Source organism: Podarcis cretensis, assembly GCF_951804945.1.
Source record: "Podarcis cretensis genome assembly, chromosome: 2".
NCBI lineage: Eukaryota > Metazoa > Chordata > Lepidosauria > Squamata > Lacertidae > Podarcis > Podarcis cretensis.
In genome coordinates, this window is record NC_137171.1 from 39357636 (window position 1) to 39373556 (window position 15921).

The 15921-nt window shown below is 41.0% G+C and overlaps 1 protein-coding gene across 2 annotated transcripts in view; it reads right to left on the reverse strand.

Annotated features, from left to right (window-relative positions):
* B3GNTL1 (UDP-GlcNAc:betaGal beta-1,3-N-acetylglucosaminyltransferase like 1) overlaps positions 1-14103 on the reverse strand; it is a 173074-nt gene extending 158971 nt beyond the window's left edge. Inside the window, exons 1-4 of one of the 2 annotated variants that reach the window (XM_079966144.1) lie at positions 13496-14103; positions 7738-7854; positions 6618-6717; positions 1775-1839 (exon numbers count right to left, since the gene is read on the reverse strand). In XM_079966144.1, coding sequence (XP_079822270.1) covers positions 1775-1839; positions 6618-6717; positions 7738-7854; positions 13496-13693 — 480 coding nt within the window. In that variant the 5' untranslated portion in view covers positions 13694-14103. The remainder of the gene's footprint in view (positions 1-1774; positions 1840-6617; positions 6718-7737; positions 7855-13495) is intronic. The other variant, XM_079966145.1, reaches the window with a different exon arrangement.
* Between the last annotated feature and the right edge of the window lie 1818 nt (positions 14104-15921).

Consider the following 15921-nt stretch of genomic DNA (forward strand, 5'->3'; position numbering starts at 1 on the left):
CCCCCCCCGCCCCCATGGACTGTCCTAATTCAGTTAGAAACACACACACATTTGGAGGGGGGATTGAGGCAGGGGATTGCTCATCAATATTTGACAAAAGCATGTTTTATTGAGATTAACATCCTAGGAACTACTGTGGTTTTGAATTTATTTATTCATTAGTCCAAGATATTGATAGGGAAGGAAAACTTGTTCTTTTTTAAAAAATCCAGACCCACCTTTGCAATGTGTTTTGGTTTACCAGCATGTTTCCTATTCCACCTTGTATTTAGTGGCAGTTCAGTGTGGGTGGGGGCAGATATCCAGAGGCCACACAGCTACAGTATGAAGTCCCCACAATTGCATGCAGAGTTGGCTATGTGTGGCCCCTGACAACTAGGTTAAGCTCGGTGTTACCACTACTGCAAATCCTTGGATTTCTCAGGGATACAGGAAGCTACCACCTCATGCAGCTCCACAAGATGGTACATGGTAAGCTTTTGTGGGTCGGGGCCTCCTGAATTCATCCTAACGTTTGTAGTTGAAAGGCATTAAAGAGGAACTAAATAAATGCCTCTTCTTCCTGCACTACAAGCAAATTTATATGCTTTACTTCTACAGATTAATTAAATCTTATCACTTCATTAAAATTGTCATTTAATCTCACAAAAGGTGCTTGATGAGCCACTGCACCTCTTCAGACAAGAGAAACCCTATTCAAAAATCTACCAGAGCTATAGCACTACAGTTTCTTGGCCCCACCAGAGGACAGTGGGAGCTAGCAAGGGAACGGGGGCTGAAAAGCTGACTATAGGAGGAAAGATGGCTGGTTTGAAGTGCTTTTTTATTTGCTGATTGCGTGTATCATTTATGTAAGCTATTTCCACTTGTCACAAGACACTTCTGATTTTTCTGTGCAAAATAAGTCAAAGAATTTTTTTCTGGGGGTGAACTGAGGGTTTGTGGTTAGATGCCACATCGTTTCACTTTCTGTGAGAAGGGGACAATTCCTACTTAATCATCATAGAATAACAAATTGGTCTCTCTATATTAAAAGTGCTCTGCCTTGACTGTAAAGGGAACATCTAAACTGATAGTAGGGTTAAGTTTTGCAGAATTTGAGGGCTAGTCTCTTGTGGAAGTAGGTAAACCCGATATAAATACATGTGATTTGAATGCCTTCTTTCCTGAAGGTGGATGGAGATCAACAACATAAAAACATCTGGCCTTATTTAGAAATCCCTGCTGGCTTTTCATGTGAAACAGATACCCTCTTCTTGCAACAAATTGCTTACCTGCTCAGAAAGGACTTTGGAGGACAGAAGCATGTCTGTTATCATCAAATTCCTGTAATTCTGGATTATTTGGAGTGCATGTTATGAAATTTATTTTGTGGCATAGTGGTTGCTTATAATGACCCATTTGACAGTAGAATATTTGAATTTTCTTTATTCTGTTTTCATGCCATCAGGTCTAAGAAAAATGGCACATCAAGTAAAACAATACCTATTATCCAATTAGAAGTGCCAGCTAGGTTGCAGATTTAAAAGGTGTGCTCCACTTAAACTTCCGATATCTCAACAGCTAAGAAAATGTCCAGATACGGCAGCAGAGTTTTATAAGGTGGAACACTTATTAAATTTAAAAAGTACCACATCACCATAACCACATGAAAGAGTTTTATACCAAATTATGGAAAACCATTAGCACAGAATGATAAAAAGGAAATGGACAATTAAACGTTTTGTTTCAGGTAGGCAATACATTTGGCAAAAAATTTTAAAAAATCACTTACAGAATCCAGAAAGCACAGATAAGTCCCCGAGCTCTGATCTATTGCATGATTTTTAGCAAAGCCCACTGTAGATAAAGCAAAGTTACAAAAGAGTGCATGAGCATCATTGCAATTTGCAATCTAAGTTTTTTTACTCAAGGTGACATGAAAGTTCCTTGCCAGATTTCAGAATTGCAGCCCACAGTTAGCAAGCCATAATGGATGCTTGAGTTGCACACCCATGACAAATTCTATTCTTTTCTTCCTGAATACCTCTTCATGTATATGAACTTTATGAATATATAGCCTTGAACTTCACAAAGAAATGATAACTAAACCTCTGCGGGGCGATGGGTCAGTGTGTGTCTGGCTGTTAACCAGAAAGTTGGTGGTTTGAGCCCACCCAGGGGTGGATGTGCTAGGATTCCTGCATTGCAGGGGGCTGGAATAAAACACCCTTCCAACTCTACAATTCTATGATTCTAGGAAATCATTTAAATTAAAACTAAACCATTTAAAGTTCTATGGCTGCCGTAACTAAATTAAAATGACTGGAAAACACAGTAAAACCTTACAAGACCTGGACATGTTTACTGAAAAGTAAAGCAGGTCTGGGCACGTTGAATGAACAGAACCAATAGCTCGGAATAATTATCTCCTGAGGAATAAAATGAATAGACTAAAATTGAACAACTAATCCTGCCACAGAGCAGTAACTGTTCCAGCAGGATCAGTTGTGTAATCAAGTTTGTCTCTCTCTCTCTCTCCCCATCCCAAGCATATAATGTTTCAAATAATTGTCTGATTATAGCAAGGAAGGCTAAAAGGATGCTATGATTAAGGGCACATTCAAAGGTCATAAAATCAGTCATGGATGATTCTTATAAGGAAGCTTGTGGGGTCGCCACTGTGATGAAAGGTAGCCAGAAATTTAGATTCATTGTCATTTAAATCACTTGCCCAACACTCAATAAGTAGCTTGATCCATATGTTACTGCTTTTACACATCACAAAATCAGTCATAAATGCTGACTTGAGTCATTCGGATTTCATAATATATGAATGCTGGAGAACATTTGGTTACTCATGTGACAGGCAAAGTTTAAGGATATGCTTTAAAAAAAAATTTTAAGTCAAAACAATCTTACAAATATTTTAAAAGGTCAGCACTTAAATGTATATATGGGTAACAAGCTGGTGAGATAAGTGGGTCAGAGGAGAAACAATCTTGTTTGTTTGTTTGTTCGTTCAAGTGCAAATAGTTTAGAAGTAAGCTTAATTAAAAACAAGACACCCAAAGTTTTGGTAGTTAGCTAGTCATAAAATGCCCTTTTGACATCAGCACAATTACAGGATTTCCAAAAGATTTTATTCCGCATGGAAACTGGATTATTTAAACAACTGGTCTAAGGCAATGAATTTTGTTTGGCATAAGCAAAGAATTCGCTGCAATATTGCTATACTGATGAGACTCAAATGTTTGTGCCAAGGCTTTGCATTTTGCAAGGCCTGCTTACTTAGCAAAAAGAGCCTGTTACCATGGTCACAGGAGGGGTGGAAACTAAGACCCCGTGAGATATTAACATTCCTCACTCTTGGAAAGAAGTTGTTTTGTGTTAGTTTCTTTAAAGCCACTGACCCCTCTCTTTTGTGGGGGGAGGTTTCCCTTTTGTTTTCCTTTTTCCTTTTCCATGGCAGAAAAGAATCAGAAATGAATCTTAATCCAGGGTAAACAATCCAGGACGTGAAGACTGACACATTTGTTTCGTTATTGGGGCTGCTTGTTTCAAAGGAAGTACTCCCTACAAGTTTTAACTACTCTTAACCACAGGAAAGTAAATCACTAAGGACAAAGGGGTCACAAAGATTTCCATCTAAACTGGCTGCCCAAATGTAAATACAAACGAGCTGCTCCACACTGGAAAATGATTACTGCATGGCAACCTGCTTTTAAAGGTATATAGTTTGAAGAAAATATACCTTTCCTAACCCAATTTACCAATGACTGGGAAAATTCAGAAGCCATAGGTTTTTTCCCTTCCTGTGTCTATGCATTTTTTCATATAATAAAATGTACTTTTTAAAAGTAAAAACTAAGACTCCCAAACCCTAGCACTTTGCCAATCATATGCATATGATTAGCCTGGAAACCAAATGTCAAATAATTATTTTGGTTTTTTTAGAATTGTCAGTATTTTCCCCAAGTCTATGGTTGTTTTTTAAATGTTACACAGCTTCCAAAAGAGGCTCAGGCTTTAATGAGTGTCTAAGGAACAGTTTTATGCTTCTGGAGTAGCCACCATGTAACAACCCATAAACTTGAGGAATTGTTGGTAAATACAAGGAACAGTTACAGAAAATGAGGGGGCCACATCTGATGGAGGAAATCAACTACGCGGAAAGAACAGCAGGCTTCACTCAGGTCATCATGTATTTACTTTCATGTGAAAATGTTTCGAACTGGGATGCAATACCACAAAGCGTGCAAATATTGCTACTGGTATTCTAACAGGAAGAAGCAAATCCCTCCCCTCCTCTCCATGTTATCCTCACCATAACACCGGGTGATGGGTTTGGCTGAGAGGCACTGACTGGCCCAAAGTCACCTCATGAGCATCCATGTCAGAGTGGGAGTTTGAACCCTGTTCTCCCAGATCCCAGTTCAGTATTTGCCAATTATTATACCACACTGGCTGGCTAGCTTACTCTCTGAGCTTGTTTAAGACTGCAGGCTTTTCCACACTTACCTTTTGCTCTGCTCTTTCCAGGCAGAGGTCTGCACTTTAATGCTTCGTGTCTAAGCGACTGGTTTCCCCCCTTGCCACGAAGCTTTCCCAGTGAAAATCCAATCTTTAAAACTGACTCAGAACAAACATCAATTCAGGTTTTCTGCAGATTGATGTTTGCTCCAATTGTGCTTTAAAGAGCAGGTTTTTGTGGGAAAAGCTCTAGAGCAAAAAAGGGGTGCTTAAACACAGAGCTTTAAATCTCGGACCATGCCTGGAATGAGTGGAGGAAAGGTAAGTGTGGATAAGCCCTCAGTCTAGCATTGCTAGTTGTTGGAAAAACATTCAAGCTTGCTTTGTCTGAATTAAAGTCTAGGCTTCACTTTGAGCTATCCAAGGTGCTACCGACCTTCCTTTCTTTGCCTTTTGGACTTTGACCTCTGCATTACCCAACCTTGTTTATCTGGATTTACCTTCTGCTTACCATGACCTTGTCTCACTGGAATTTGACCTAACTTTGTTTCCTGGATCTGAAACAGGTGCTAACAGTATATGACTTGGTCTTCCTGGACTCTGCACCTAGCACAAGGCCCCACTTCAGCCAGAAGCCCAACCCCCAGGTGAGCCCATCATCCCTCTAGGAGATTCTTGGTTAGGCAAATGCACCCTTTGCCCCTTAGCTTGTGTTTGTTAGGAAAGAGATAATGGGAAGAGGCTTGGAAATCTTAGTTGACCCATTTCCAGTTTACAACTAGAAAAATGTTGGAAGGGGGTTAGCACACAGTTGAGAAGCAGTAGAGGGGAAAGACAATGCTATGAGGTCAAAACATAGAGATCAAAATTTGAGAAAGAAAGAGAGGTTGAGCGGAGGAGGAGCAGGAAAGTGGTAGGCAGCAAAGATATTAAATGTCGCCTTTCCAAAGAGTTCCTCTCTCAGAATTGTTTTTCCATAAAAGCACAGTCCATCAGGGGTACATTGCACATATTTGCATGTAAATAGTATTTTCCCTCTTTTTATGTAAGAGTCAAATTATAAGTTTTTACAGTTTAAATATGCATTTCCCCCTTTTTCCATTACTTGCAACTTCAAAATAAGCATGAATAGGAATAAATTATAGATATCAATGGGGAAAAACAACAACGGGATTATATTACAGAGATGATTTTATGTTTAACAAGATAAGGGAGGAAAACACAAACTAAAACTTCCTAAATAAAAGTATATGAAAAAAATTATATACAAAGAAAGCATTTCCTAAATTAATTTCATCATCTTCCTCCTTAGCTCTTAGATTCCCTCTTGCTCATAACACCAACATGCTATCCTTTTTCACCATCTCACATAGAACGGACAGCAAGCTTTAAAACTCAATACAAACGTTTACAGTTCACATCTCACTGAGCTGATCTTCATTCTGGAGTGGTCACACTTGGCAATTCAACTCGAATCCATTACTTTCCAGCCTATTACAACAATTCCAGAGCTATTTATTTTGGCTTGGATCACAATTTAACCTCATTTGTGCTTTTTCAGTCTAGCACATAACAAACCTGGCTTTTTCCCAGTCTGCAGCAAAGGTGATGGCTCTCTCTCAATCCACACAACATTTATTTCCTGGCAATCTCTAAGCTAAGTTATTATTTGCCTCTTAAACATGTATTGAAAAACTGACTAGAGAACTGAGGAAAACTGGTGTGAATTTCCAACAATATAAGATACGGTGAATCTAACTATTTTCTTTTGCCAACAGAGTCATGATGATTTACAATGTGATTCTAAACCCACTAAACAGAAGTCCCATTGATTTTCAGTGGGACTTATTTTTCTGCATACAGCACAATCCTATGCACGCTTGCTTAGAAATAAGTCCAACTGTGTTCAATGGGGCTTACTTCCTCATAAGAGTTATTAAGATTGCAGCAACAGTGTACTTAGTATTAGGCCAAATTCTGTCTTGGCACATAAAATAAAACCTCAGCAACCTCAAAAAGAGAGTTACTTCTGACAGTTATTAAGGAAGAGTCTTGGTCTGAACGTGGATGCACTGACAAACAGAATGTTCTAGAATGCTACGCAACTCGTGGGAAGCTGTTATGCAGGAAACTAAGTTATCCCACTGTCCTGAATAGGCACCTACCTCCTCGTGGCTGAGATGAATCATTTTCTCCAAGTACCATCTGAATGCCTGCTTCTTCCAATAGAACCTTCCACTTTTTTAATATATTTCCTGAATTGTCCTGTTTAGAAATATTGACACTGAGTAGGTATAATGTTTAAAAGTTAAACATTTAATTCCCCGCATTTCTTTCCCACATCTTATTGCTACATGTGAGAAGAGATAAGGTCACTGCAAAGTCACAGCCGAGTCATCATACTGCTTTTAAACTGCACTTTATTTGCCCACAATCTGACACCAATGACATCTTCCAGTGCTTTTCAGGCACACTTGGACATCATCAGGAGTTTCTGGAAGGCTCTGCTGAGGAGCACAACTTCCTCTTCTCTGAAGAGGAGCAATCAGGTAGGCATGGAGTCCCAAGAAAAGCACACAGACCCCTGTGGGCTGCTGGGTGGCAAAAGAGGAAGATAGATCAAGGAGGAAGGGTTGCACACAAAGACCAAACCCAGCTGCAAGGTACCTCAGCCTCAGTCTTTTCCTTATCTCACTACTACCCCAGAGCTTTCAGAGCTCAAGCTGATTGCAGAAGAGCTGGCTGGAGCTACAGTACTGCACCCAAGCTCAACTTATGGCACTAACAAAATGGCACCAAAACATGGGGATGTAGAGAGAACAGAACTCCTTCAGAACTCCTTTCAAAAGCCAGAGCAAAATGAAATGATTGTCCCCTCTTCCATTTTAATCCAGCTCAACTCCTGAAAGTCCCTTTGCAAAACAGCCAGTTTTGATACAACAATTAGGCTACATCAGGGAGAGAGCCCTTTTCTTTCCCACAAACTAAGGAATTAGGAGCAGGAGGAAGAAGAAGGGGAAGGGTCTGACTGGGAGTATGCCTGTGTGTGTTAAAGGTGTGAGTTTTCATCTCTGACAGCACATACTATAGGGACTGACCACCCCCACTCCAATCCACTTTGGAAGGTGGGCCACTGACAGCATTCCAGCAGGGTAATACAGCTCTCATCCCCAAAAAGGTCCCCCACCCCTGGTGAAATAAACACAGTAAAAACACATTCCTGGAATTGGTATTCAAATGATAATTGTGCAGTAGAACTAGAACAGTAAACTGACAGGTACGTACCATACTAGCGTCATTAAAAACAGATAGTTCCATGGAACCTTGGAAATCTTGCTCCAGAACAGACTTCAGACATTCATCCAGCCAGCACTCAGCATTGTAAACTGGCAGAATTATGGACTACAAGAAGTAAGAACAAATGGCATAGAATCAGCAAAAATGCACCAACATTTTATTCCCTGCTCCACAAAAAGGTTACTTTCATTATATCCACTAATCAAACACACACAATAGTTTTTGAGCAGGAAACAAAGGACACTGTCGTTTTCTTTCCAAACAGCTTTTTATCCTTCAATATTGCTCTGTTATTTATTGCTGTTATTTTAACAACTAATAAATTGAAATGAAAATTAGTAGGAATTATTATTATTATGAGGAGTTATTATTTCTCCAGATTTTGCTTTCTGCTCCCTAGTATAGTTCCATCTCTCTTCTGAAGCCTCTCTCAGTTCAGTATAGTTTCACTCTATTATAAAGCTGTAGATCTGGCAACATCCTAACCTGACTGTGATTAACCAACAGAAGCCCAATCAAAGCCCAAGCTCTCAAGTGACCTTTGCACTACAGAGGCTTACATCCCATCCCAGCATCCTGGGATAACCTCGGTATCCTGAGATGTGAAAAGTCTGCCCTTTCCACCCCTCCTCTCTTAAAGCAAAGGAAAAATTCCCCTACACAAAACTATACAGTATTGGCATTATGAGCTGTGGATTCTTATATCAGTACACAAGGGACTGGTAACAGTCCCACAACGTCTCTAGCACAAAAAGCTATGGTTGCATACACACCATACATTTAAAATATATTTCCCCATCCCACCAAGAATCCTGGAAACTGTACAGTGGTACCTCAGGTTAAGTACTTAATTCATTCCATCCGGGTCTGGCCGCCACGGCGAAGGCAGAGACCCACTAGAAATCACAGGCGGGTGAAGCCTGTGAACGTGGCATTCGGCTGGCACCTTTTGCGCCTCCCCTACTCGCGGGGAAACCCGGTTTCAGGGATCCGGAGCGACGTGGGGTGAGCGGCGCGGTGCTTCGAATTGACTGCTTCTTCCACGGAGTGAAGCCGCATAGCTGTTGCCGGAGAGCGCTGACTTTTTCCTGTGGACAATTTGATCTTAAAGCAACTACCCGTGAGTAGAGCGGAGAATTGGATTTTTAAACATCTTAATTTGGTGCCGAAACAGGGAGGTCTAAAACAGGAAGTCCACCTTCCCCTTTTGTAAATAGATTGAAGCAATGAGGATGCAAGCTGAAGTCTCGGAAAGCCTATTGTAAAGGACTAAATTTCCATCAGTAAAAAATACTAAACCCTCCTTGGTGGCAGGAGAAGAGGGGGGAAAGTTTTGGACTGAGTATACCTGCAGGAGAGAGCGAACAGAGTTAATATACCACCGCTCCGATCCTGGAAACGGGCTGCCAACAGGACTGACCGTGATTAGAACGTTCACTGACAGTTAGTTAAATAAGAGGAATACATTGTTTCCATGGTCTCCGTCTGCATTTAAAAAGGAGTAAAAGTAACAGAAAATTGAAACTAACTTTATTATTTGAACTGAGTTTAAAAGGACTAATACAAATAGAAACTGTTTCCCTCTAGAGGAACTGTTTCCCTCTAGAGGAAGCTTTTGAAATTGTCACAAGAGTTGAGCTGGGGGAATTTCCAGCTGCAAGATAAAAACCTGTGAGATTCTGGGGACCTTGAATCAGTTAAGATTGTTGACAGAAGAGGCCTTAGTGGTTGTATTATGTAAGATAAGTGACTCACTGGAACAGCTTCACAAAAAGGTGGATGTGGTAACTACCAAAATTGACAATTTGGGACAAAAGTGAACACCAATATAGAAACTATTCAGAAACTGACACAGGAATCTACTTTGACATGGCAAACTGCGGAGAAGGCTAAGGAGAAAGTTATTGCCGTTGAACCTAAAGTAACACAATTGGAGAGAGAGAGAGTCCCAGCCTTACAGATGCAATTTGATGACCAAAAGTTGATGCCTGCTATGATTGAATTTAAAGAAAATCAGATTTCGAGGATCAGAGCCCTACCTGAACTGGAGAAGGAAAGTTTGATAGATTTCCTTACACAGGAATTTGATGACTTTTGGGACCGGGACTTGGGTCAAGAAGAGATTAAAACTGTGAGGGCTCTTGGACTTGGAAGAGGAGGGGGGAAAGAGAAGAACAAAATAAGAGACTGTTGGAAATACCAGAGGAACTTAGAAGAACAACAGTCAAGAGTGGAAATTTTGAAAGACATCCTGAAATACCTTTCGGATCTTAGATTTAATTATGGAGATTTGGTTGCCCTGTCGAGAAGGAATAAAATCATCTTTAGGTGGGAGTTTCCCCGAGATCTACTCTTTAGCCTCAAAGGAAGGAAAATGAAAATAAGATCAGTGGAAGACAAAGTAAAGTTCATGTATAAATATGAAGAAGACTCGCAGAAGGGACTTGGAAAAGAGTTAAGAGCATCGGACAGAAGATCACCAGGTTGATGGAATATAGGGAATTGGCGGATATGTCTGGCAGAATCCGGGACCAGGGAGAAGAGTCGATGGAAGAAGATTGGAAAAAGTTTAAAGACTATTTAATGAGTGTTAGAAAAATGTTGGAAAGGAGCTATATGGCTTTAGTAGAAATGTTACAAGGAATTAAGTACAAATAGATTATTAGAGTATTAAAGGGAAAATAAAGTTTAAATATGTTAAGACAATTATATATTAAAGGGAAAAATAAGGTTAGAATATGTTAAGATAAATTACAGGACAGAAAACAGAGGAAGATGGAAAGGAATTGCTGAAACAGTTAATTAAAGTGGAATACAAAAAGGGAGGTGTGAGGAGGTCGTTGAAACAAGTAAATGAAAGTTAAGATACTGAACTTATTAGATGTGTTTTAAATTGTGTTTGTTTGGTTTTGTTAATTTAATGTTTGGGGGTTGGGGTTGTGTGGTGTTTTTGTTTTTGTATTGTATTGTTTTGTTTTGTTTAACTCTTTGTCTTTCTTTTGCAGTCTTTAAAATGTTAATAAATATTATTATTATTTTTTTAAAGTACTTAATTCATTCCAGAGGTCCGTTCTTAACCTGAAACTGTTCTTCACCTGAAACACCACTTTAGCTAATGGGGCCTCCTGCTGCTGCTGCACCGCCAGAGCACAATTTCTGTTCTCATCCTAAAGCAAAGTTCTTAACCCGAGGTAATATTTCTGGGTTAGCGGAGTCTGTAACCTGAAGTGTATGTAACCTGAAGCATGTGTAACCCGAGGTACCACTGTACTCTATCCCTCACAGAGCTACAATTCTCAGCACTCTTAACAAACTACAGTTCCCAAGATTATTTAGGAGGAAATGTGCTTTAAATATGCTTAAAATATATTGTGCATGAAACACATTGTGTTAACTGCTTCAAACTGACTGGCATCATTTCACAGTAACTTTTTCAAATTACATCAACCAAAATCTGCAATTGCTGTCTCACACTTATAAATTACACAGTTCTTTATCAAGAATAGTAAACTAATTCCGTATTTCAGAATCCTCTAGTTTAAATCAGGTTTCATAAGTTCAAAATCTTATTATCCTAATATTATTATAACTAGATGAAGAGATGAACTCCTGTAACCAATAACATTGGAGCAGCATTATCAAGCCATAGCACATATTTGTTATTCAATTGTTAACATTTTTTTTCTCTAAACAATCAGCCACACAGCAAAATGTGGTTTGCTAAAAGGATAAAAATAACTCCACCACCACCTACTTTCATTTTCAGTCAACATTTAAGTTCACTTTCAGTATTTCTATTTTGCTATGTTCAGGGAAATGTAAGCATGCATGCCCATGTCTTAAGAAATTAGCAGCTAAATCAGGGATGAAGAACCTGTGGTCCCCCAAATGTTGAACTTCCAACAGTGGGGGATTATGGGAGGAGTTTAAATACAACAACATCTGGAAGGTCACAAGTTCCCCATCCCTGATTATTCCCCTAGGGAAATAATGTATGTGCAAAGGTCTACAAATCTGATTGTCAAGCTCACATGGTAAGCATACCTTTCCCCTGTACTTTAGAGGCACTATGAATATGAAGTCCCCACCCTCCTCCTGATTTTAAGCTGTATATTTAAGTTGTATATGTGCTCAAAGTGGTTCACAGAAAAATCAAAGTATATACAGTAATACAATAATTACAAGGCATAGTAAATATATATATAATCAATGATTAATGGTTCATTTCACATATATCAATGTTTAAGGAAGCATGCAACTTAATAACATGTCATGTCAAAGTATCCATTAAGCAACTCCCTTATAAAGGCTCCTGGGGCTGGAGGGTGAGGCAACACAGGTGAAACCAACCATTTCCTGATGGCAACCACAGAGTTTCTCTCCCCTCGCATTTCTTCCTCTGAAAACAGTTCCTTTAAGAAGGCGCCTAGGTCTAGGGCAGGCATGTCCAACAGGTAAATTGTGATCTACCAGTAGATCACTGGTAGATCATTGGCTCCCCTCAAAGAAGCTGAACAACTGTGGCTCCCCTAAAAAAAGCTCAACATTTTACCTCCTCAAACTCAACAACTTTGACCTGAACCCCAAAAAAGGGGGTAGATCACTGCCAGTTTTTAATTGTTGAGTAGATCACAGTCTCTTGGGAGTTGGCCAAAGGCAGACAGAAAGGCCAACAGAGCCTGTCACCCCTTATTTAGCAAAACTCTCTAGAAGCTAGCTTAGGGAACATACATCTTCCCAAGGAGCATATCATGCTTAAAAGTATGTTTACAATGAGCACCCTTAGGATATCCAGACTTATCTCAGAAATGAGTGTATCTTTTCCACAACATGCTTTTAAACATACACGGTTATTGGATGCATTCCCAGCAGTCCTTAAGTTCAGGAACGTAAAAGTACGAGCTAACTTAACAGTGCATGCTAATAGCATGTGACAAAACCACAACTATTATTGCTATTTTAAGGAACAAGCTGATTTGGATGGGGGAAATTTACAACAGAAAAGCAATATGCTGGGAAGCACACTTCTCCACTTCAAGTCAGCCCCTTCTAGAGTGGCTTTCCTTTCAAAACAAGCAAACAAACCACAGCTGACAAGGTTTTGTTATATGCATTTGAATGAACCTTTAGCCCTCAAGATTACACCATCTTGCTTCTCTAGAACACAGTTGGGGAAAGGCCTCAAATGATGACTATTACAGTATTATTGTTACTCTTTATTGAATTTGTTAGTCATTTTAACTTGCCCAGGCCAACCCAAAGCCACCTACAACGCAACAAGGGGGGGGGAACCCCCACATAGAGACATTAAAACCAAGAAGAAATACATTGAAAACATCCCATCCACTTCCAAAAGGCCACAAATAGTTAAAGGCCAAAAGCCTGACAATAGAGTTTTGCCTGGCACCTAACGATATAGCGTATATTGATGCACCAGGCAAACTTCCCATGGCACCCTCCTAACGTTTTGACCACAAATCCCACCAGCATGGCCTAATGGTCAGAGATGATGAGATTTGTAGTTCAAAACATCTGGAGCGTAGCCCATTAGCTACCCCTGGTAGCATCAGCCTGACAAAAAAAAAGACCTTGTTGCTAAGGATATGTTTGCTGATTCTCTGCAGCAGCTCACATTAACAACCATTCCTGAAGTTGAGTATATAGTATTTAGATTCACCACCCATTGACAAACTTTGCAGATGTACAAAGACAACCGAGAGCAAAAGCAGAACAATATGGAACATACCACCTGAATCTCACAACTTTCTCTGCCTTCCCTACTGAATGATGAGGCGGACTGTGACTGAGGTCTGTCCGGTAAGTGAGGAGGAGATGGGGCGACTGGACTTTGGCGCTGGGTAAGCCCTGAGCCACCACCAGCAAGGGTGCCTTCTTGCCAAATGAGACCCTCAGGTCCCCCAGAGACCCCTTTGGCCATCTCCATCCCTGACCTTTACACACTCAGAAAAAGGAAGGAAAAAATGAGAGCCGTGGGAGGGGGGAGCAGTGCACGTGGCATCTCACAGACCAGGACTTCTTTAAAGCTGCTGCAACGTGGGGCTGCACAGCACCTTCTGCAAAAAGCAGATGAGGGTGATAGAGCTGCCAGGTGAAGTTTGAGGGACACGTGGGAAGGTGCTTTTAAAATAGCCCCAGGAGAGAAAGAGACGTATAAAACAAAGTGTAGAGAGAAGAACTCTGAAAGCCAGGTATAAGGAGGCGAGGAAATGGGTGGAAATTAATAATAATAATAATAATAATAATAATAATAATGACAATAATAATAATAATGAAGTGGGGGAAGGAAGCCACACAGAGAAGAGGAAATACAAAGCGGGCGGCCAGTGGGCGCAGGGACTCTGCCTTCTTCTGCTGCCCCCCCCCCCGCCCTACGCTACGCGTGCGCGGAGCTTTCCTGCCTCCCTCTCCCCCGCCGCTTCCGAGGTTCTGCGGGCGTCCAAAGGGAGAAGCCGCGCGCGCGCATCCCCGCCTCCTGCTCCTTCCCCTTTCGGAGGAGAAATAGAGACGGCAACGCCTAGAGCGGCGCTAAGGAGGCGCCGCCTGCGATGTTGCTGCCGAACGCGGCAGGCGAGCGCGCGAGTCGGGAGTGGCGTGGGCTGCGGGGACCCGGGAAGGAAAGCTGATATGCATGGGTTTGGGGCGGTGGCCGTATTTCTTTTCGACATCATCCTGGCTGGTTAGAGAGAGACAGGCACATGCTGGCCATCGGTTCCCTTTTTTCCTACAAAGATGCGCTTGAAAACAACAGCCGCCAAACTCTAAAAGCGCTTTGCACAAGGCGTTGTGCTGTTCGTTCGGTTTTTTAAAACGCAGCTGCCCGTCGGGTGACAGGCACTCTGCGTATGCAGAGATCCTTTGCGTTGTATTATTAATAATGTATCTTATTAAACTTGGCGCTTGTTCTAACACGTATGCAAAGAGCATTCTGCACATGTTCAGAGGCACCTGGCTGGAAGTAATTGCATAGCTAATGATCGCTATGCTCTATGGTAGCATCTTGGCTGCGAGTCCTGGAAGACCTGATCCTTGCCTTGCAGGCATTTTCCCACCTGGCCTGGGGAGGGTGGGGCTCTGAGCTACAAAAGCTACACTGTACAAGTTATTTTTGTGGATGATACCTGTGTTTATCCTGAATTCACATGTTTGTGTGCAGGGGGTTTTGCATTAACAGCTGACTACTTAGCCTGCCAACCTAGCAGTTCGAAAGTACCTCCGGGTGCAAGTAGATAAATAGGGACCGCTTACCAGCGGGAAGGTAAACGGCGTTTCCGTGTGCGGCTCTGGCTCGCCAGAGCAGCGATGTCACGCTGGCCACGTGACCCGGAAGTGTCTCCGGACAGCGCTGGCCCCTGGCCTCTTAAGCGAGATGGGCGCACAACCCCAGAGTCTGTCAAGACTGGCCCGTACGGGCAGGGGTACCTTTACCTTTACCTTTACTTAGACGCAGAAACATCAACTCTTAGATACTTTATAATAGGATTTCTAATTATTCTTTCTAGTCTTGTAACACTATGATTCCAAATCCTGTAAACATGCATGTATTTTCCTTTTATGTATTGTGTTTTCCCTGTTTGTCATTGACAAAATTTATTGATTTTGTTTGTTACTATATAATGTTATTTTTCTATTTTTATGCAGTTAACTGCCCTGTGATCTGCGGCTGAAGGGCAGAATTGAATTGCAATTTGTGTTTGCAGGCTCAAGACTCAAATACAGGGTGGCACACGGCTACACAGCACAAAATATTGTTTTAGTAAATATTATTTAAGTTTACTTAAATTTACTAACTAAACAAATACATAGATTAAAGTTATCTAAAAGTATTTATTGACATTCACATAATGGTGGGTACTATACTAGGTACCTAGTAACTTTATCTGCCTAATAGCTTTTCCACTTCTTCTTTTCGGTAGGAATTCAGCTAAGTGTATTTGCACCCTGTTGTAAGTTGTTTGTGCATGCATGTATTTTCTCACACTGGCTATCGGAGAATAACATTGGCATTTGTTTTTATGACTTTTTACTTTTAGTGTTGGAAACTCTAATGACGTGACTGTAATCTTAAACATTACTCATTACTCATTACTTTCAGCAGGAAAATGCCCAGGAGTAAATCTGTTGCAGAATCAGAATTCCCACCCCCCACCCCTT